This window comes from Hippocampus guttulatus, chromosome 10 (genome assembly GCF_054856545.1).
Source record: "Hippocampus guttulatus isolate MCC_2025c chromosome 10, RoL_Hgut_1.0, whole genome shotgun sequence".
Lineage (NCBI taxonomy): Eukaryota > Metazoa > Chordata > Actinopteri > Syngnathiformes > Syngnathidae > Hippocampus > Hippocampus guttulatus.
The window spans coordinates 5,820,741-5,842,603 of NC_141270.1; the positions used below are offsets into that span (position 1 = coordinate 5,820,741).

The following is a 21,863-nucleotide window of genomic DNA, read 5'->3' on the forward strand; positions in this document are numbered from 1 at the left end:
AAATATCGAGCTTAAAGATCCAGGAGCTTTCAGTTCCTGATAACTTCCTGGAACCAAAAAATCCCAAACACTTTTAGCTGCACCGATAATTTTCCTGCACCTCTCAAAAGTATTACCCCACTGCTGTAGCAGGGGGTGGATCGGTCTCAATAAAATACCCCAGAAATAAATGTTGACAATATTTTAAGCGTTCATCTCAAACTTCACGTGGAAGAAAATAGCCGAGGCCTTATTACTGTCTGAGGTGGGGAAAATGCTGTGCTATATGTTAACACAAACACTGTTAACAATTAATCACATTTCACAAGAAATCTGCTCTAGCCTGATTGTAGGCAGGCCACTATATGAAAGCATACCAACCGTTAGCTTTTGATTTGAGTTCCTACGCATGTCTGCAGGTCATAAATGAGCCTTAAAGTGCATTTAACACAGACGTTCCTCCATTTACGAGCAATTATAACATCTTTTGTTGGCAGTCCCCCCGCCCCCCTGCACTATTGCACCATTGCTGATGTTGAGGTGAACAATGGCCGTCCAACATCTAAACTCAAAAGTGTGTGAAGAGAGACTAGTTTGTGTGGGTGTGAAAAGGTGTGAAAGGAGAGGAGAGGGTGAAAAGAAAGAAAATGAATATGGGGGAACCAGTGGCCCTGATTGGGTTTCAAACACGCATTGAAGGCAGCAAAGCGTGCTGCCATTGTTCCCATTGCCGCTGAAAAGGAGCGACAACTTTGAAAAAGAATGGAGGAGAGACGGCAAGCGAGGGGAAAGTGAGAATGTGAGAGGTGCGTGAGGACGAAGGGGGCTTTTGTTTCAGCCTTTGACGCACACCGCGCTCTTTTTGACCTCTGTGTCACGCGTTATTCTTTGCAGGGCTTCTGAACCATTGCGCAGTTGTGCATGCAGTTAGTCACGTGGCAATGCGAGCCCGGGGCACTTTGACGGAGCTGGGTAAAGCGTCAGCCTCTGGAGATGGCTGAATTCATCTGCTCAATTCTCAGTCCGCGAAAGCAGTAATGTAAAAATCTGAATCCCATTTTTAGACTAGTGGAAGCATATTACTCATGTGCGGCAAAAACGTGCTATAACCTCCACTAACAACCCAGGCTAAACTTAGATCAACCAAATATACAAAGTTCATCTCCCAGTCCAGATGCATGACTTCGACATACCTGATGCCAATTTGTGTACTACTTTCCAATTTAGACAGGGTTTAAGCAGCATTTGTGGCATCCTCGAGCCCTTTCAGGGCATCCATTTTGTAAATGCTCCTCCGCCATACTTATACAAACGTGTTATGAAGCTTTCTCCATATGCCAATGAGGGCAAAAAGGACAACTATCTCCACTTGCTCACTTTCTATTAACCCGCTGACAATGCTTCGGGACTAAATGTCAGCGTCGCCTGCCCCGGGCCGCTGTTCCCTGCACCCTCCCTCTTTGGTGACTGACAGCTATCTATGGCTGTCAATCATCAACTCCCCCCACTTCTTCCCCCCTCTCCCCCTAAAAGCGCTTGGTACTACGCTATCAGATGGCGCGCCAAATGACTTCTCCTTGGCCCGGTCGCCTTCTCTCCACGCACTCAAAAAGATCCAATACGTAGAAACCCCCTCGAAAACATGACAATCATTGAGGCATATGCACAGATAACACATCTTTTCTTCTTAAATATTTACTTTTGCCCCCCCCCCCCCTCCCCCCGGCCGACTAACCAGCCCGATATTGATTGGCCTTATCTGTCATAATTCAGCACAGTCTGAGCTCATTGCAATCACTGCACACAGATGGATGCTGAAAGAAGGCGGGTGAGGGGGGGCCCACGTCTATCAACGAGCTGTGAAAAGGAGCAGATAGGTGTGCTTGCATTCAATACGTCCCAAATAGTAACAACAACTCTCCGGCCACTCTTAAAACATTTCATGACATTCTTTTTCTTCTTTGTTCCTCCTTTTTACCTTCGCCGAATGAGGCTGATGCTGAATAATCGTCACTAGACAGATGTCGAATGGGTCAAAGGAAGCTAAAAAAAAAATATTCACATGAGGTAGAATCTGGTACCGCTAACATGCCAAATGCGATTCATTGGTGTGACAGAAAATGATGCTCAAAAAGGTCGCAAAAACAGATGAAGGATGTGTCAAAGAAGGCAAAAAGCGGAATCCTTCTTGGTGGAGTTTGGTACTGCGAGAGGCCAAATGACTGACTGATTGATTAGGATGATGGAAGAAATGGATGATGTATCTTGGGCTAAGGGCGAAAGGCAGCTCATGTTTGTACTTTTTACCGGATAGAGCTTAGTCGTGCGTGACCATGATTTAAGTACAATGGTGAAGTCGAAACTGAACCAGATTTTTGGGGAATATTTTATACAAATACAGATATTTACATACATAGTGGCTAAAAAGCAAAGTGCGGAGAGTCTCCATTGCCACAACGCACGAGTGTAGTCAATGAATGAGGCTATCTTACAGTCCCATTCATTGACCACTGCCATTCAAATATCTAAATTCCGTCCATTATTTCTTTTCTCATTTGTTTTCTTTGTATTACGATAATATACAGTAGCTACGTTGGCCCGGGCAATATGTTTCTTCTTTGAAAATGGAGCCATGTTGTTGTCATTCAAAAAAAAAAAAAAGGCATAGAATGGGTCTAAACACCCAGCAAGAAGTGAGGAAAAGGATACTTGACTATCGAATAGAAGACAGATGGAAGTCAAGAAGTTGCTCCTTTCATCACTATCTTATACTCCCACAAGTCAACAAGTAATGAAGGTCCATATAGGATGGTCACTTGGGTGACATCGAAGCGCTCGGACACCACAACAGCAACACCGGCGTGGCTATTCTTCGCCTATCGCCTTCCACGGCATATTCCCACATTACTTATATCTAGCCAATTTTCTTAGGGGCTACACGAGGAGGCACCGGCAGCGAGGAGGAGGGGTGGCCGAGGGTGAGGGGGGGGGGGGGGGGGGTAGTGTGCAGATACGGGATTGGCTCTCTGGCTGTGGTTTTTGTCAACAGGCTAGCATTCATGCCTAACAGGGCCACCAGAGGTTATCGCCCAGCCAGAGTGTATATGAGGAGAAGGAAATCAAACTGCGGGAAGGAAACACGTATCGCTCGCTGTAGCCCCCGGGGCCGCAGAGGGGACGGCTGCGTGCGTGCGTGTGCGCGTGTAGTTGTAGTAGGATAGGGCAAGTGTGCATTTGTGTGTTTAGAAAAAGAAGTTGAATGTACATACAAAAAGAGCCAAGGGGTACATGGAGATGCCAGTGAGTCTGCAATTCAAAATGTGAAGGTGGAGATACGGTGAGGAGGAAAATACAGGATGCGCGTGGGTGTCGTGATGCAAGAGGAAGAAAACGGTGCAGCGGAATCTCAGAAAGTCAAACACACAAAGTGACAAGTTATTTTAACATCAAACATTTCCGCCCGTCATCGCTTTCAAGGTTAAGTGTTCCAATGTCAACCATTGGCCTTAAGCCCTTGCGCTCGTACAGAGCCTTGTGTATTTCTTCCAATAGTGGCCATTTTGCAGGGTGTGAGTGAATTACATTGTTCTTCAGTCAAGACGGTGGCCATAATACCACCGTATCTACTTTTTTACTATAATTGAGGGTAACATAAGAAAAAGAAACACCTCCCAGGTATAGATGATACCATTTTCCAAAGCAGTATATATTTTAAAAAGCATATATATAATATAAATTGTGTTGTGTCTTCCCCCCCCCCCCCCCCCCCTTGCATCAACACTCTCCACTTATGTCCTCTCCACGGGCCATGGTCTTAAGACACCATCCCGCCTGCGTCAGATGACCGTGTTTTCACATCCATTTACAACAGCAGGGGGGGGGGGCTCTAATGAAAACTACCGTAACACACATGCATTGTATTGCGGGATTAATGGCTGATGCAGAAATAAGGCCAATCAGGGACGTGGCGGTGAGGGAGCTAAGCGACGTGAAGGGCCCAGGCGGCAGTGGGTGGTCGCCTCTTACCTTTTTGTTGTTTTCTTTAATATCCTGAGGATTGAGCGACTTGTAGTCTCTGGAAAAGAGAGAGAGAGAGAGCGTAACCGTGTTTAACCCTTTCATGCACCCTGTAACCCGATAACATGATAAGATGTCCATTGTAGTAACCGTTGTCCCCGTAAGGGTTATGATAAAACATTTTTAAATCGAGTGTGAAATGAAACATTTTTTAATGAAACATGTCCCTACATGGCGTCGGGCCTGAAGTGATGCAGCAGTGCGCAGAAGGCCAGGCCGTTCCTCCAGGACGTGGTGAAATTGGTGATCTTCACGCCGCGGTAGTTGCGCGTCACCTCGCGGCACCAGGCCAGCAGCGACTGGCTGGCGTTGGGCTTCCCGCCCAAGACCGGGCTTGGGATCGGGCTTGGCTGAAAACAAGAGAAACAAGCCAAAAAGAAGAAGAAAAAAATGAATACCTTCCTCAAATGCACGGTTTTATGATGCATACATTTTCAATCGTGCTTGTCCTCAAACGGGGCTGAGCAAGCGTCCATCCTAGCTAACTTTAGGAGCGGGGCAGGCTACACCCCGGACTGGTCTCCAGCCAAACGCGAGACACGACAAGTCAAACAAGCATTCACACTTTTTAAATAATGCAAGGCTGGATAAATAAATCAAATATTACTGGCTGTCATCTCAATTACAAACACTATTCTAAGGTTTTACCATGGTAAATGGGATTTTACACATGTCGTGTGTGTGGATGTATGACTGGATGCCAAAACAGCACTTAAAACATTGCCAAATAAATAGCTCCCGCTATAGCACACACCGGCCTCCATCTGTAGTTGAGTAATTATGAAAGAGATTTTACGTATGTATGACAGTTAAGAAGGCAAAAAAAAAAACAACAACAACAAAAAAAACAAAAAACGTTACTTAAAACATTGCATGTATGGCCCAATGACGTCATCGCCATGAATAATGATCTGAACACACTGCTCATGCTTTAGACTCTGCAACGCCTCGCCTCCAATTTAGTTGCTCTAAGCACAGCGTCATAGATGTTTGTTCACACAGACGTGTGCAAGCATGCATAATGTAAACATCTTATTAATTACCTCCTGCTCTTGAAGTCTTATCGAGGTGGAAAAGCATTTTCGTCACACCCTGACTTTTTTCTCCGCAAAGCTATACATGCACTAAAGCAACTTGAGGTGAAAAGAGTTTGGAATGGACAGCTGCTGAGTAGAAAACGACTTGTGGTGGCTACCCGACTCCCTCTGTTGGCCTGTGTGTGTGACTGCGAATACAGTGTGTGCTTCAGACAAATTATAAATCAGTCACAAAAAAGCCTCCAGAGTTTCTTTGCATTTGTCTTGACAATATTTTCATAATCATATCAATCAATCAATCATTTTAAAAAAAAACTCCCAAATAAGCCAGCCTTGATTATCTTGACAATCACCGATTGTTTTTCCTTTTAGTAATTCTTAGTCATACTTTCATTTCTTTACTTTAGTTTTAAATGTTTTTAAATTCTTCTGTTCATGTGTTTAAATGTTGTCAATGTACATTCTTTTCGTGAATTAACTTTCGTAATTATGGTCAAATAGTTTTCTCTGCTTGCTTCTGACTGTTAGCTGTTGTGTTTATTAATTGCTTTTAGGTGTCGCGCTGTATTTGGATTAGACAACTCGAAGTTACGCATTATCATTACTTTCATTACTTAAACACGTGATAACAACAAATACTTCAGATATAAATTCTCTTGGCATATTCAAGCGGTAGCTTGAATGAAAATCCTTCATTTTGGAGTTCAAATTGCAAACGCTACAAGATGGAGGACAGGAGGCCGTCACTATTAGCAACTCCTGATGTTTGTACTCTTTTGTGTGCGTTTGGATATCTTGAGCGTGAGTAGTCAAGGCCCCTTTGGGTATCTGGGTGCAAGGGAGACAGTGGCAACAGCCTGAGGGGGGGGCACTTGACATTTTCCAGCTCATCTTTAAAAGAGGGCTTTAACCTTTCCCCCCCACCAGTACCTTCAACACAATGTCAGCCCAAATAAATAATAATAATAACAAGCAGATAATAACATGAATATCAAGTCCTTAGAAGAGGGATGTAGTTACAGAAAATGCGTCCCTGAAGAACAGCACGTAATGCAACAAAAGCACATCACCGGTTGAGTGAGCTGCATTGAGTGCGTGCCATTATTGTGTGTGTGTGTGTGCATGTCTATCATTAGGTAGGCTAGGTACGTAATAATAATAATAATAATAGATTTTATTTATAAGCGCCTTTCAAGACACCCAAGTAGGTGTGTGTGTGCGTGTGTGTGTGTGTGTGTGTGTGGCAGTCTACCTCCAGGCCTTCCCCCGTCCCCCTCTTTCAAGTGAGGGTGAAAAAGTAGCCGTCTAATTGGAGCACTCTAATTACCTGGGATTATACACCAGGTGCTATTAAAGCAATTAGACGCACAGGCGCACACCCCCGCGCGATGCCGGCAGAAAACACTTACACACCGGCAGACTTAAACACACACACACACACACACACACACACACACACACACACACACACACACACACACACACACACACACACACACACACACACACCAGCTGGTGGGAAAACAAGAAGAAGAAGGAAAAAAAAGAATAACAGTAGCCAGCAGGGCAGGCTCAGTCACCAAATTAACATAAATATCAGAAACATTGTGTCCAAAATATAAATCGAGTCTAAAGAAATCTTTTGCTCAGTGAACCGTCATATGTTCCAGAACCAAAATAAGATCGAGGGTTTTTCTGCATTTTGGGGCTGTAAGAAGATGCTGCTGAGTAGTTAGTGGTTACTTATTAGCTTCTTTGCGAGCAATAGCTCTTATTTTTTGGCTCGTCTAAAAGTATGAATGGGATATGCGGGTTGGAACGCTACTTTTTGCAGTTGCCGTAAGGCTGCAAGACCATGTTGATGTTTAGTCTGCGGAATGTCGGATGATTTGTCATTAGCTTCTTTGCAACCAAGCGCTAATTTTTTGGCTTGTCTTAAAAGAATGAATGGGATTTGCGGTTTTGAGAGCTACTTTTTGCGCCCTTAGCACTTGTCGCACGGCTCTAAGACTATGATGATGTTTATTTAGTTTGTCGTATGTTTTATGAATGAAGTTATCACTGCTTGGCTTGTCTAAAACACAACAATTATGGTTTGAATGCTAGTTTTCCTGCCTTTTGGAATAGTTTTCTCTTGCTGTATGACTCTCAGATCATAAAGAAGTGTATTTCGTCAATTGTTTCTTTGCAACATCATTCTTACTTGACTTGCCCAAAAAAAAAAAAAAAAACAGACTCATTCTGAGAGCTACGTTTAGCAACTTTCGAGTGGTTTGCGCTTGCTGCACAGCTGTGAGACTGGATCGGTGTGGAAAGGGGGCTCGTGACATTGATGTGATTCTCTCAAATGGGATTTCCGGATGTTTCCATTACATGTTGGCCCTATAAAGTGTTTTCACATGCATCAAAAGTAGGAAATAGCATATCTGATTTAACAGGAACAGGCCGCATTTCATTAGGAGTCAAAAAGCATGTTGACTTACAGTTTGCCTGAAGGAAGTTGTGCACGTGTCTTTTATCCGTGTGTGTGTGTATGTGTGTATGTGTGTGTCATACAAAACACACACACACACACACACACACACACACACACACACACACACACACACACACACACACACAAACAGAGCCATGTAGCTAGCTGGGCTGCAGGGTAGGATTAGCAGCGAGCATTGCCTCGGCCTGCAAACATTCCGCATTAAAAAAAGAAGAAGAAAAAAAAAAGATGAAAAAGCTTCATGACTATCAGCGCCACATAACCTCCCCTCTGCCGCTATTAAACGGCAGCATAACAGGCTGGGCGGGAAAATACAAGGCGGCCGACAAGAGAATCCTTTATTCCCCGCGCCGCCGTGTCAACAACATACACCAAACGGGACAGAGAGAGAAGAAAATGTAGGCCAGAGAGATGGTGGGGGTGGGGAACGGGGGTTAAGCTCCCAACAATACCTGAAGGACAAGATAGGAGGAAACCTAGGAAGGCGGTTTCCTTTCGGAGATTATTGCAATTTTTGCAGACTTTGGCTCAGCCAGCACCAGAGGAAGGAAAGGTTTGATTTTTTCGTGACGAAAAACTTTTAACAATAAATCTCTGTTACATGTTGACGGTAATGGGCGTACACATTGCATTTTATGTGTGAAATGAGCCCAAGCCTTCTACGTTAGAGCCTGGCTTGCCACCATCACAGCAACAAAATGGAGTGAAGTGTGCAACTGCAATAAAAATTATTCAAGGATTTTGGTTCAACATTTTTTTCGCAAATTATTGGAGTTATCTTCAGCCCAAGTTTTAAGACATGCATTCAGTGAGCATAAAGGAAAGGCTTCTTTTTTTTTTAACCTGGTCTTTGCCTTTGACTTTTTCTTTGGCTTTTTGTGCTGACAAAAAGTCTTGCATCGCATCAAATCCCCTTGAAGCAAAACCTAAACGGACATCAAGGAAGGGAAGGTTTGACTTTTTCTTTGGCTTTTTGCAGCCGCAAGCCGGCCTCTAATTTTGCTTTGGATTTATGTTTCGAGTCCAGCAAGAGCATTGAAGAAAAGGGAAGGTCTTAGCTTTTTCTGCCTAAAAAATACACAAAAATTCACATCAGAAAATCTCACACAACCGAAGTTTTACTCTTTCTTCAGCTTTCTGGCCTCGTCTGCAAACCTTACGAGACCTTGACGAAAGGATGAAATCACTTCAGAATTCCATTGTTTTTAATTTGTATTTTTGCACTTGCATGACTCTAAATAGCGCAGGGCGCCCAATTGCAAATGCAAACAGTCCCTTGACATTGTACAAAAAGACAGGGAGAATGTCGAAACTATCCGATAAGCTCGAAGGGGTGATTTGGGGGCTTTTAACAGTGGAATGTAAACTCAATTGGCCTCAACCCGTTGACGTAAGAACGCCATGATGATGGCAGTGAGGAGTAGAAGAAACGCTGCCACCACAGCCGCGTGTCTTTCCAATCTCGCTCGCTTAAAAGCGGCATCGGTGTGTCAGATTAGAGGAGGTGTTGAATCTCTGACTCTTTAAAAACTTGTAATCCGCTCAACAGAGAGCCTGCGGCAACAAAAGACACAAAACCGCCCGGCACATACACATTTGCTCTCGACGACAGCACACGTGTTGTACATATATGCACTGTCAATCTATAACACATGCATAGGACATGCGGCCTCTGATGTCTTCTGGTTCTGGCCTTTTAGTCATTCCAAACGGTGATGCATCTTCTCAGTTTTACGGCCTCCGTTTAAAAAAATAATAATAGCACCGCGTAACATGGTCATGTATATCAAGGCCTCTAACAAATAAAGTTTGATTGATTCATTAACTGGAATGGCTTCATCCAACGTGTGCAATGGCACACTTGATAATCATATTTTTTGGAAGCAGACAAGGCCGCTGCACTTCGGCGGTGTGCCCAGCAATTTTCTTGGCTGAACTCCAACCCCCAATATGATCCATTATGTAATTGTACACTCTGTCTAAAAGCTACATTTGTCTAATTGGGATTCACTCCGCTCCTGATGTCTTCTCATTAGAAATAAAAGCCAGTAAGGAGGAGAGGGGGAAAAAAAATCACTCCGCATCATCTTACACCCCCCCTTTCAAATGACAGATTCCAATAATAATAATAATAATAATAATGATAACAATCATAATAATTTGCAGTAGTTAAGGCAGGAGGTGATGAAGGCGGCAGTGAAAGAAAGTTCAAACGTTCACTGATGTAAATGGAGATGTGGAGTGGATGGAACAAGAGCGGGACTGGAACAGAAGAGTCAAGAGAACGTAGCGTGAAAAATAACACAGGTTAACATGCAAAAGCTAAGATTACGCGACGCCTGGAATGAGGAAGGGGGCACGGCGAGCGTATGCGCGTGCCGTGCTACCTTCAAAGTGAACTTCTCTCCCATCACCGATCTCACCCATCTTTTCTGCCATTGATATGAAGTGAAATACCACAAAATTGTCCAAGCCCGCGAAAAACAACAACAAACAACACTGAATTATGTCAAAACATAAAAGAGATTGGAGATTAATTCACTGGTTTTAAAAAGTGTAATTACTGTCGGTGCAATCTATCCACATGTTGGATGTGTTCCTTTAAGGGGCGTGGCATAGTGCTTGTTCATGAGCATCTGGGTGTGAGATGTGGCCAAAAGTGGCACTATTTTCTAAAAATGAAATTGTCAGATCAGAATCTCCCAGTTTCGAAGATTAGGTTCAAGTAATTTTCTAATGGTGATGATGATTTTATTTTCATTGTAAAAGTATAATTAACTTGAATTTACAAAATATGCGACTCACATTTTACCTAACAATTTTTCAGCCAGAAAGTCACACACTCTGGAAAAAGTGTTCAAAGATCTTCCGTATCCTCAAAGAAGCTTTGGAAGACGGAAGGAGTGATCTCTCAAAAATCTATACAGAGCCATTAATCTCCTTTAACGGACGTCTTCAACAAACAAATTAAGACGCGGGATGGATTCACAGATGGGCCACGCCGATAAGACCGCCGTTTATCAATTAATCTGAGCGCGGGTGGGTAAAACTCATTAAGGAGGCCACTTTAGGAATTACGTGGACTCAGGTAAAGACATGCAAAAGAGTTTGTGTGTGTATGTGTGTATAAAACCCCTCCACAACCACACGCATTCACACAGGGCAACCATTGTCCAGTGCGGCGTGGGCTTCAAGACGATGAAGAGTCCGATAGTGCGGCCAATTATAATGAACATAATTACAAAGTCACCTCTTTGACTACTGATCAGACACACACACACGCACAAGCCCGCACATACACACGATCTACATTTGGTTTGTTGCTGTGCCACTAAAGTCCATTAGATGTGGGGGGGAGTGAAGGGGGGGGGGGGGGGGTCAAAACTAAAATATCATTGACTCCAAACGCGGACGCTTCCAAAGCATGATCGGCACCGTATTTGTTTGTAGGGTAGCAGCGTGGCGAGAGTGTGAGGAAATTAAACGTCCTGTCTCTTGGCCTGCGTGGGTTTTTTCCGGGTATTCCGGTTTCCTCCCACATCCCAAGTACATGCATGGCAGGCTGATTGAACACTCCAAATTGTCCCTAGGTGTGAGTGTGAGTGCAGATGGTTGTTCGTTTCTGTGTGCCCTGCGATTGGTTGGCAACCGGTTCAAGGTGTCCCCCGCCTACTGCCCGAAGACTGCTGGGATAGGCTCCAGCACGCCTCCGCGACCCTTGTGAGGATAAGCGAATGGGAAAATGGATGGATGTTTAAGGACCTAAACATAAAAGCACAACAAATTTGACACTCCAGGAAAACAAAAAAAGATTGTCACACAACTGGTCATGGGCAAGCTGTTCCTCGTTTCCTATACATGTCTAATTTACGACGTCTGTACTGATTAGGGTTTAATCCACGTAATTGCTTTGCGCAGCTGCCGAGATCAAACCCAACGTTTGATTAAGTTTTCATTCATGTGTCGTCAAACTTTTTTCATAAGTGAATGTACTCGCACGAAAAGGCTCAAATCCAAATCAAAAGTGGGCGATGGCCCGAAAAGACACCACTCAGTACTTTCTATGACACAGTGTCTGAATATCGTAATTGACAAAAGGACGCTTTTTTTAAAAAAAATTCTAAAGAGGCAATTAGAGAGTCTTATCATTCCTCTTTTCTTCACACGCAAGAGTGCACATTTAAGGAAGATGGAACACAATTCATGAGGTACTTCTAAGGTTCCTTTCAAATATTGCTTTGCATTAATTGAATTAAAAGTGTAGCATGTGAGGGGAAAGGGTAACTTCAAAGATGTCATAAGTAGAGGGTGGTACATCAAGGAAAAATAGTCTTGACGCACCACACACCAGAGCTTCGACGAATCTGTTGGAGACATCCAAGAACTGGGCCTTTGCTGACTGTAACTAGAAACAGGCTCACATTTGGTCCGGGGTGCCTAAAAATGTGGGTCGCCTCGTACATGTATATGGACCAAATTCCTAAATCTGTGAATGCTGTTGTGTGACTTCAATGAGGGGGTACGCTAGACTGACTGAAGTTGTGCCAACACACTGCTTACATAAAGGAAAGGTAGACGTAACTGAGGAGAGCAAGCAAATGTGAAAGTCGGAAGGGTGGGCGTGAAAGAGGACGCTAAAGGCACGCCCCCAGTAGGTGTATAGAGTATATAGTACATGCATTGTGCAAAACAACATCCCGAAAATGGCACCTGCAAAGAGACACGCTTTCGAAGCACGGTTTAAACCGCAAGCTATCACTTACGCGAAGGACCATGGGAATCGAGCAGCCGCAAGAGAATTCAAGATCAACTAATCCTTGGTGCTTTCGTTTTATGAAACGCCGCCCTCTATTCATCCGGGCAAGGACGACAATGGTGCAGCAACATCCGGCGGATTACTGACCATTTTTTGCTACTACTGCATTAAAAAGTGTAATGTTCTGCGTTACATTAAATAAAGACGCTTTCTTTAATCATTTATTCTGCCGATTCGCCTCACTTGGCTTCCATTAATGACTGTTCCCTCAATTAATTCCCACATTCCTGCATACCCGCTTGGGCTACGGCAAGTGATGAGGGACAAGCATATTTTGCATTTTAAAAGACAACCAAAAGATTGCCGACAAACACATCCAGTCCAACCATATCGCCAACATGGACGAGGTGCCGCTCATTTTCGACATCCCGGTGAACCACACTGTAGAGAAGGGGACGCGCACGCTAGTGATACGCACAGCGAGCCGCGAGAAGTTGCCAAGGTGATGGACAGACATGGCCAAAGTGAATTTGCCAGCAGCGTGGGAGCAATGGCGAACACAGCGCCGGGCGAGTTACGCCACAATTTGTGAATGGATTGTGGATGCTTGGGCTAACGTGTCTGCTTGCATTGTCGGTCAAACATTCGCAAAAGCCGGCATCATTTCTGAGGAGCCGCACAGCAACGAGATCGACTCTGACAATGATGTGAGGGAACTTGGCGTGTTTGATAGTGAACTTGCCCATTGTTCATTTCAGATCCAGATTAGGACTTTGATGGTTTTGAGGATGAGGATTGATCAAAAAATCAAGTACAACCGAACTCAGTTTTGCTCCTGCTGCCTTTTTAAAAAGGTATGCTTGCGTGCATGCATGCTCGCATACTTTTTAATATAGCGTAGGCTTTACCGTGCCTGCGTCCAATAATACATTGCATCTTGTGTTTACGTTAAATACAAAGTGTGCCGTATGATCGTGAAAATACGGTAATCTAGAGACATCCGACAATGATGATTGTTGGTATGCGGAGCCTGCTTGAAACGTTAAAAATCAATATTCGTGAACCCTGCTTAACTGGGAGCCATTGTGCAATGGAAGGGGATGCAGGAGAGGGTCGCCTTGGACCTTTTGGGGGTCTAAAGAGTTTTGGAGACTTATCTCCCGTCTCTTTTTTTTTTTTTTTTTAAACCAGGGGGTCCTTAGACCCACACACCTGGAGGACTGGTCCGAGTTAAATCCAGATTAAGATAATATTACCCCTTCTCCGTGTCATTCAAACCCCGCCGGACGGAGCAACGCAGGTTTGCTTCATTCTCAAACACACACAAAGGACTTTGTGGCCATCCTCATAAGCCCTATTAGTCTGCTACAGAGCCTCTCATAGCAGACATCAATCATGGAGGGATTAGTAAATTCCCTCTTTAAATGAGTGGCACGGGAAACTTCCCTTCAAGACCAAAGCCAGTCGCTCTCTCTGGCTGACTCGCTCGCTCCCTGGCAGAGATTACACAGCGATTTGTTTTCATTTGGTTCCATCTTCATCGTTTTCTCTGTACGCCGGTCCCGCTCGCAGCTTGTGAGGTAATCCCTGGCAGATAAAACTAAAGAGGACTTACCCCAGGCAGATTACAAGAGGCGCTTTGCGGAAGGCCCTATTTTTTTTTTTATACAGCCGTCGACGCGGGTATTGAGAGTGAGCTCTTGCGCAGCGCTTAACTTGTGAACCTGACGTGCACCCGGCAAACGAGAAGGAGGCAGCGGGGGGAAAAAATGATACCTGCATTACAGAAACCGAAAAAAACAAATGTCACAACACACGCGCGTACAGGCGGCTGCCTTTCAAGGCAAGCATGTATAAAATTGAGGAGCAATAAGAGCCCGAAAAGCCATAAAAAAGTTGATCTTCGATTTAAGGAATTACAATGGCTTAATGATGTTAATGCGTGCGGCTTTCCCAAAGCACACATTCACAAACTTCTCAAAATCGCCACTTTTATATTCACATAACTCACTCAATTGTACTTTTTGCACATTTTAGATCAACGTCAACATTTGTTGGCTGAATGAACAGTTAGTTCTAGGGACTGTCACTTCTTTGCCTATCTGTGACTCTTCTAGTCTCTCTTTTGCAACCTGGTGATGAAACGACGAGACACTCTAACCTCGGTGGCCACTTCCTGTTTGAAGCTTCGGAATGGTGACGTTCTGTTGATCAATTATTACGTATCGTATTGGTCTAAGGATGTTAAAATGTGAACACCATGATGAAGACGGATGTGTAAATTGCATTTTAATGGAACCAGGACATTTATGGATCAAATACTTGTGAATTTTGCCAATCGACTCCTTGATAGAGATAGCGTGTTCTGCAACACGTATTGAAACAGTAAACAGTTATATATAGATAGATACAGATTAGCAGATTTCGTTTTCGGACCAACACACATGATGCGGTTGATTAAAACTGAAGTGGACAATTGGGGTGGGGGTGAGGGGGGTGGTTGGGGACTCTTCATCACGTGCATTTTCCTGAAGACGTTTATTTAAGGGACTTATTTTTTTTTCCTCTTAAATGGATAACATAACCAGGTACTAATTTGGGCACAGCAGCAATTAGCGGGACAGCCACTACTTGAGGAAATCTTTGTTCACGTGACTGATGACATGTGAGTGGGCAGTATTGTCCGGTGGGCCTTGCGCCTGACACGATGACAGTGCTGCCCTCCGGCATGGAAGGACACACAGGAAGCTCAGTGATCTGACCCTGGGAAGAAACCTCCACTCCCACAAGATCCAATGTCAGACCACTCAGGGATCCGCACATAAACGTTGGTGGGGAGGGGTCCACATAGGTAAAGAGAAGACATGAAGAGGTTTTTACACCAATTGAGGAGGCCAGAGGAGAGTCAGAAAGCAATGTAGACTTGCTGCTGTACATTTAAATTAGCTTTAGCTGTTAGCACGTTTTATAGGGATACTCCTAAGTGTGGTTCATTTACTGTTATGGTGGCAATGATTTGAGGGTGAGGGGGCGGGGGAAAACTTAAAAGTAGGTAGCCAGACCTCTGCAGCTGCTGCCATTTACACTAGACAGAGGCTGAGCTGCGCTGTGTTTGTTTATGGAGCAGACGCGTGGCTAGAATGCTTTGCTATTACACTTGCTATCCCTTTGCATAACAAAATCGAATAAGGGGTCATTTCCCAGGACTGCTCGTTTGACTTCTTGTTAATACAGTATTTCAATAGTGGCTGTGGTTGCGTTATGCATCCACTTGCTGGAGCTTCGCTAAAGGGAATACAATACAGCTTTATTTATATCGAGTTTTCACAACCGCTGCAGATGTAACAAAGCTCTTTACAGAACATTTAAAATACTCCACGCCAAGAAATCTGAATATTGATCCATATAAAAGGTCCAAATAAGAAAATTGAATGTTTTTACGTACGCCTTATAGTGCGCAAAATCCGGTAATTTCAAATCGATGATTGAACTCGGTTTTCTAGGATACGTGTTCAAATGGCCTCGGTGAAATGGTCTTCGTAACATCAAACTAAATGACAAGTCAAACTTATTGGAACAGATGAAATAACTTTATCTTACGCCAAAGAAAAAAAAAAGAGACTTTACCGAGGGCAGAGAGGGCACGACAAGCGACGACTGTCGTTGTCTCTCGGGCTCCCCCTTTGTCCTCAGCAAACATCTCTCATTCGTCGTACCCACCTCGGCGAGGCTCGGCGGTCCTCGCTTGCCGCTTGGCCTGGCGAAAGCTAATTAAGAAATATCACAGCCTTGGCGAACTCAATTAAAACATGTTAATTTATTCTAATTTCAATTTGGATGTAGCGAGGAAGTCAAGGAGGGGTGGTGAAGAGAGCTCCGGCCTGTGCCTCCCCCTCCTCCCCCCACTGCGGCACAGGAACAAAAAGCATTTAATTTCAACCCTCCTATTAACATATGTAATCAAAGAAACCCTTCAACTGCAGACTGCGATCAACTAACTTACCTCAGAAAAAAAAAAAAAAAAAAAGAATGTAAAATAAGGAGCCAGAGTGTTAAGATTTACGCATTTTGGGGTGTCCTGAACAAAGGCTCTATCACAACCCAAAGTTGAGAAGTTTGAAAAAATGGGCAACTGACAGAAGTCTTACCAACTGGTGGACTTGTTTATTTTTACAAGACGCACAAAAAAGTCCACCAAATCTGTACTTGAAATTGAACAGAAGTTATACAATTTGCTCCGACGCAGCAATTTCATGGCTCGTACTTGATAATTTGTTGTGAAAAAGGAAACTAATAAGTCACGGTCATATTGATCAAACTCTTGAATAATCAAGATTCTCTTTCCGCCACTCTCTATTACAGTACATTCGCACACCATATTTCCTAAGTGTCTATTTTCTCTCATTGCCTTTTTTTTTTTTTTTTTGCTATTGTACGAAATAGAGTAACCCCAACAACCAGAGACAAATTCCTTGTGTTTCAACATACTTGAAATAATATATAAAGATTATTCTGAAAGACTTTTGTACACCAAAGAACCCGTCTTTGCTCATTTTCCTAAACTTAAAAGTTATACTGCCACTCAATGTCAGCTACTCAAAATTGAAGAGGCTTTATTCTTTTGTACTCCGAACATGAAACTGAACGCATTTTGCTCAAACTTTAGGCCCGCAGATATAAGCTCCAAACTTTTTCCTTATATGAAAATGTGGCAAATAAAAAGTTTGTCAAGCGGAAACGGGATGAAAATCTTAACTTCAGCGCATGTAAGTGTCGAGTGCTTTGACTATGGAATTGAGATGGAGAAGAAGACTGAGGAAGAGATCACTGAATTACTGGGAAAGAGGAGAAGGTGTGGGGGGGGGGGGGGGTGTTGGGGGATCAGCTCCAAGGAAAAGAGATGGACTGAATCGGACCAGACAGAGATCACAAACCGCCCAACAGGAACTCTCAATGTGCATTTGAATTAATCCTACAAATACTTCTTTCGAGCTCAACGATATGAAACTTGACGACCCTGACTCGTACTGTCAAAAGTCAACTCAATTAGAACATAAAATATTTCATGCAAGCAAACCAACTTTCAAGGAAATTCATCAGTACATCTATACATTTTTTTTAATGCCCAGTCCTCAGGTTTGTTTGAAGAACTCAGAATGGCATCTTGATAATTTTGTGGGTCCACTTGTGATAGACATGCCTCCTAAATGTCTGGTTTCAGGGGCTCAATTTCCAAAGGCAAGTCAAACTTTTTGGGTGAGTCTATTCATGATCCCTCCCGAATTCAATTTGCTTGGATTTAGAACAAGCTTCAAAATTTAGGGATGGCGCGTAGGTGTCTGCCAAATTTAAGGGCAAATTTAGGTGAGTTTTTAATGATGGAAAATACCGCAGTATGGTCATTAATATTATCTAGCAATCTACAGATCTACAATGGATAATATGGAAATATATATGGATTGAATTGCCGCATTTGCAAATGTCAATTTCATGGCCTCAACATGAATAAAGCCAACAAATGGCTCACCACATGTTCAAGTAAATACATTGCAGTGAGATTCAGTATTGTCAAATCATCACGGTAAATCCCATTTGTATGTGTAATAGGTGTGCACACAGAAAGTGGGCGAACAACATATGCTGGGAGGATGCGTCGATTGTTCACAATCTGCCGTTGAAGTGGGAGCTTCCAAAGCAATGATATGGAGGATGGGATCACCTAAGATGATGTTTACCGGTCCTCATTCATGCTTTGGATTGTTTTTTTTTTTTTTTTTTTTTTTTTTTTAAATAACTTTGTAAATAACTTAACTAGGTCCTGTCCAAGCTTCAACATGCCAGAATTTTTTTTTTTTAGGCGAGTGTATCCTTGTGATATTTGAAGCATTTTAGGGGCCCTGAAGGTTGGGGGGCAGGTGATAGATGCCCCCATAACAAGTTAACTCATCTGAGCCACGGGCCCATATATTAGACTGTATTACACCCCCCCCACACACACACACAGACACACACACAAAATCTGCACGCTGTACACGTCCGCAATGCGATGTGTCGCCTTCGTCTCGGGCCTCTCATAGCGAGAATGTCTCCTCTTAATCCCCTCTGACTTCATACATTCAAAAAGGTCATCTGGCCGCCAACACATGCCTGTGGTGTGTTTGTGTGTCTCGAGCGAGAATAAGAAAGAGAAACCCATTCACACTAGCCCGTATGAACACCCTCTCTCTCTTTTCACCGTCTTGACGACTCTCCTCCATCTCCAACAATCCACTCAGTCAATGTTTTTCTTTGAAGCGGACATTTTTGGCCAAGGCTTAAGAGATATGACCAGTTTGCAATTTAAAACAGTATTCTACGGATATTCAAGATAGTAGTATTCAGAATGATGTGCGTATTCCGACAACAGGGATACTTTTCACGCGGGGGTCAACTGTATTCTGAATTTATGGACAGAACGACGCTCGTCTTCCAACATCGTGGACAAAATGATGCTTGGATTCCGACATCAGTAACAGAATGAAGATAGCACTCCAACATTGTAGACAGAACGATGCTAGTGTTTCATTATATTCCAAGTGACAGCGCCACCTAGTGAAGGAAATAAAGATGGCAATAAAGATGCACAGTCTTTCGTCGCCAACCTTACAAAAGCTCTTCATCTCCCACAATCCTTCCTACTGTCTGGAGTCCCACCTACCTTCATCCCTCCCTCTGGAGGCAAGGGCATCTTTTGGCCAAGTATGGCCCACCACAGGCCACTGGCTTCGGGTAATTAAAGTGGCTCAGCCCCCACCGCCAGTCACAGGCAAGTGCGGCTGGATGATAAAGGCACTGTGCCATAATTACATGGACAGCCACTAAAACAGTTAGCTAGCCAGGTGCACAGTGGTGGCAGGGCACTCTGTGTGTGTGTGTGTGTGTGTGTGTGCATATATATAAGCAACTGTACAATCGCATGTGTGAGTGGATGTGCATAGGGGGTCAACACCCCCTTGTGATCACTCTGCTGTAGTTAAGCCCTCTGTGTTTAAGCCTCCACATAGGCCTATTCAACCCCTTGCACACACACACACACACACACACACACACACACACACACACACACACACACACACACACACACACACACACACACACACACACACGCAGAGTGAACCCCTTCCCAGCCCCCAGCCAATCATTCCCCACCAGTGGTCTGACTCCTGCTGTGAGTGTGTGTGACCATCAGCCATTTAATTAGAGCCAGCCTCCATTTGACTAATTTCAATAAATAAATAAATAAATAAATAAATAAATAAATAAATAAAATCACGCTGGATCAGAACCCCGCCAACTCCAATAAACTAACATTCAATGAGGTGCTCAGTATACGCGCACACGTGTGTGTGTGTGTGTGTGTGTGTGTGTGTGTGTGTGTGTGTGTGTGTGTGTGTGTGTGTGTGTGTGCGCGCGCAGAAAGAAAGCTAATGTAAGGACGTCTGAGTATGGACACACAAGCATACACACAAACTCAAGATATTAAGTATTCCAATGAACGTTTTGTTAATTTCCATAACTTTCTTTTAACTATTTCGACAATAATTATGGAGGTCAGCAAACTTGTTTTATTACAAATAGACGGATAGGCCAAGTTAATTGGTGGAAAATTTCTGTAAAAATGTATTTTAATGATGAATTTAATGAATGCCTTTTTTTATTTTTATTTTTTAAATATTGTCATATTTCCGTTCGGTTACTCAGAGTGTCACAAAAAGAAAAAGGAGTGCCAAAGTTATGGGAGCTCCACATCCGGCAGTATAGTGTGAGGATGCGTTCAGAGCTTGCTTTGCTTTGACCCAGAAGATTTATTTGTGGATGTGAAACACCGACTATATTTTGGTGAATCGTTTTGAGACGAATCTCTCCCTATAATATCGGAGCCAGCCCCCTATGAAAATAATATTCACATAGGGCGGCACGGTGATCAACTGGTTAGCACGTGCGCCGCACAGCGCAGAGGTGCAGGGTCCTTATAGTTCAAGTCTTGAAGAGACACTGTTAACAGTTTACCTTGGGGGATGACGAGGCCAGTTCTCTCCCGATTACCGCCGCCACAGGACTGGGCCCAACTGGTAAGGTTTTTTTCTCCCCATCCTGGCCGGAGCTGATCATGGGAGCAGGCGAACCAGTGCCAAAGTTGGATCCCGATGAGCCAGCGGGTGTGGGAGCTCTCTTCTTCTGGCTGCTGCCCGTGTCCGGCGCAGCAGGGCTCTGCGTTGGGCACGTCCTGGGTTCGTAGAATGGGTTGGACCTGGTTGGCAATTATAAACACAACATTACTTTCTTTCCTTTTATGGTGATTGGCAAGTATTGTATTCTTGGGGATTGATTAACTAGTTCCTTACTATCCCAACCCCTAGTTGCTATTTCTACCTGTCAACTGAATCCACCATATGCATGATCCGCTACACCAGTAGTCAGCAACTGAAACCAGGAGCTATTTCTTGCATACTGATTAATGCAAAGGTCAGAGGTTAAGAGTCACACGAGTAGCTGTGGCAGGTCATCATTAGATGGTTCGTTGTTGCAGCGCCTTAGTTTCGTACCAGGAGGAGTATTAGTGGTAAGAGTAGTTGGAATGGTAATTGGGAGTAGTAAGAGTGCTTGGTGGTAGAGGAGGAGTAGAGCTCGTGGTTATAGTAATGGTCGCGGCAGAAGTCGCCTGCCTCGTCACAAGCCCGTAGCCTTGCCCTCAGTCATCACTAATGAAAGCCATAATTGTCATTGCATGAAACAGAACCGTTTAATTTCAGAACGGATTAGCTAACAGATATAAAGGAGCGCTGTATTTCTTGATTCTTGACGTATTTTGAGAAAATCGTGTCACAAACGTTTTGAAAGAGCCGCGAACTGTTTTAAATTCGGGGGCGTGGGAAACAGAATATATTTTCTGAAAAAGATTAAGAGTTTTTAATCCATTACTGGTTGTGTTGTTTGATGAAATGAACACAGTTGTGTTCACTGGCTGCAACACAATGAACAAGACAGGTGAGCTAATAGAAGAATCGGGTGCACTCGGGCCAGCTCATATCCTGACTTCTCAAGCTGCATTACTGACAGACAGGACACACACACCCGCGCACACATACCACAGAATGTTATCAATATAGAGGCACGCTTGTGGCAGTGAAAGCCCCCCCGAGATACTCACTCAGCATGCGACAAAGCGGCTCTAAATAAACAGGAGAATTGGATGGGGCCGACTCAAAAGAGGGTCGGGAGCGGTCGCAGTGACAGAGGAAGCCAAAGCAAAGAAAAGCCTCAGTGGAGCAACATGAGCGGCTGAAGGAGCTCCAGTCAAAACACAACACGGCTCCCTTGAACTTTCCATTCTGCAGAGAATGACCTCAGGCTTAAGGGGACAGTCATGCCAATCAATAACACGTCAGGCTTTTTGACAATATCGCTTCACCACAAGACTGTGAAGGCATTTGGCACCACAACTCAACGACTTACGCATTGAAGCGGTCCTCCTTGG

The 21,863-nt window shown here is 43.8% G+C and overlaps 1 protein-coding gene across 4 annotated transcripts in view; it reads right to left on the bottom strand.

Annotated features, from left to right (window-relative positions):
• ehbp1 (EH domain binding protein 1) overlaps positions 1-21,863 on the bottom strand; it is a 105,383-nt gene that overhangs the window by 52,383 nt on the left and 31,137 nt on the right. For all 4 annotated transcript variants that reach the window (XM_086121883.1, XM_086121884.1, XM_086121885.1 and 1 more), the window contains 3 exons: positions 20,396-20,636; positions 4,228-4,406; positions 4,006-4,054 (listed from right to left, as the gene is read on the bottom strand). In XM_086121883.1, the coding sequence (XP_085978009.1) occupies positions 4,006-4,054; positions 4,228-4,406; positions 20,396-20,636 (469 nt within the window). The remainder of the gene's footprint in view (positions 1-4,005; positions 4,055-4,227; positions 4,407-20,395; positions 20,637-21,863) is intronic.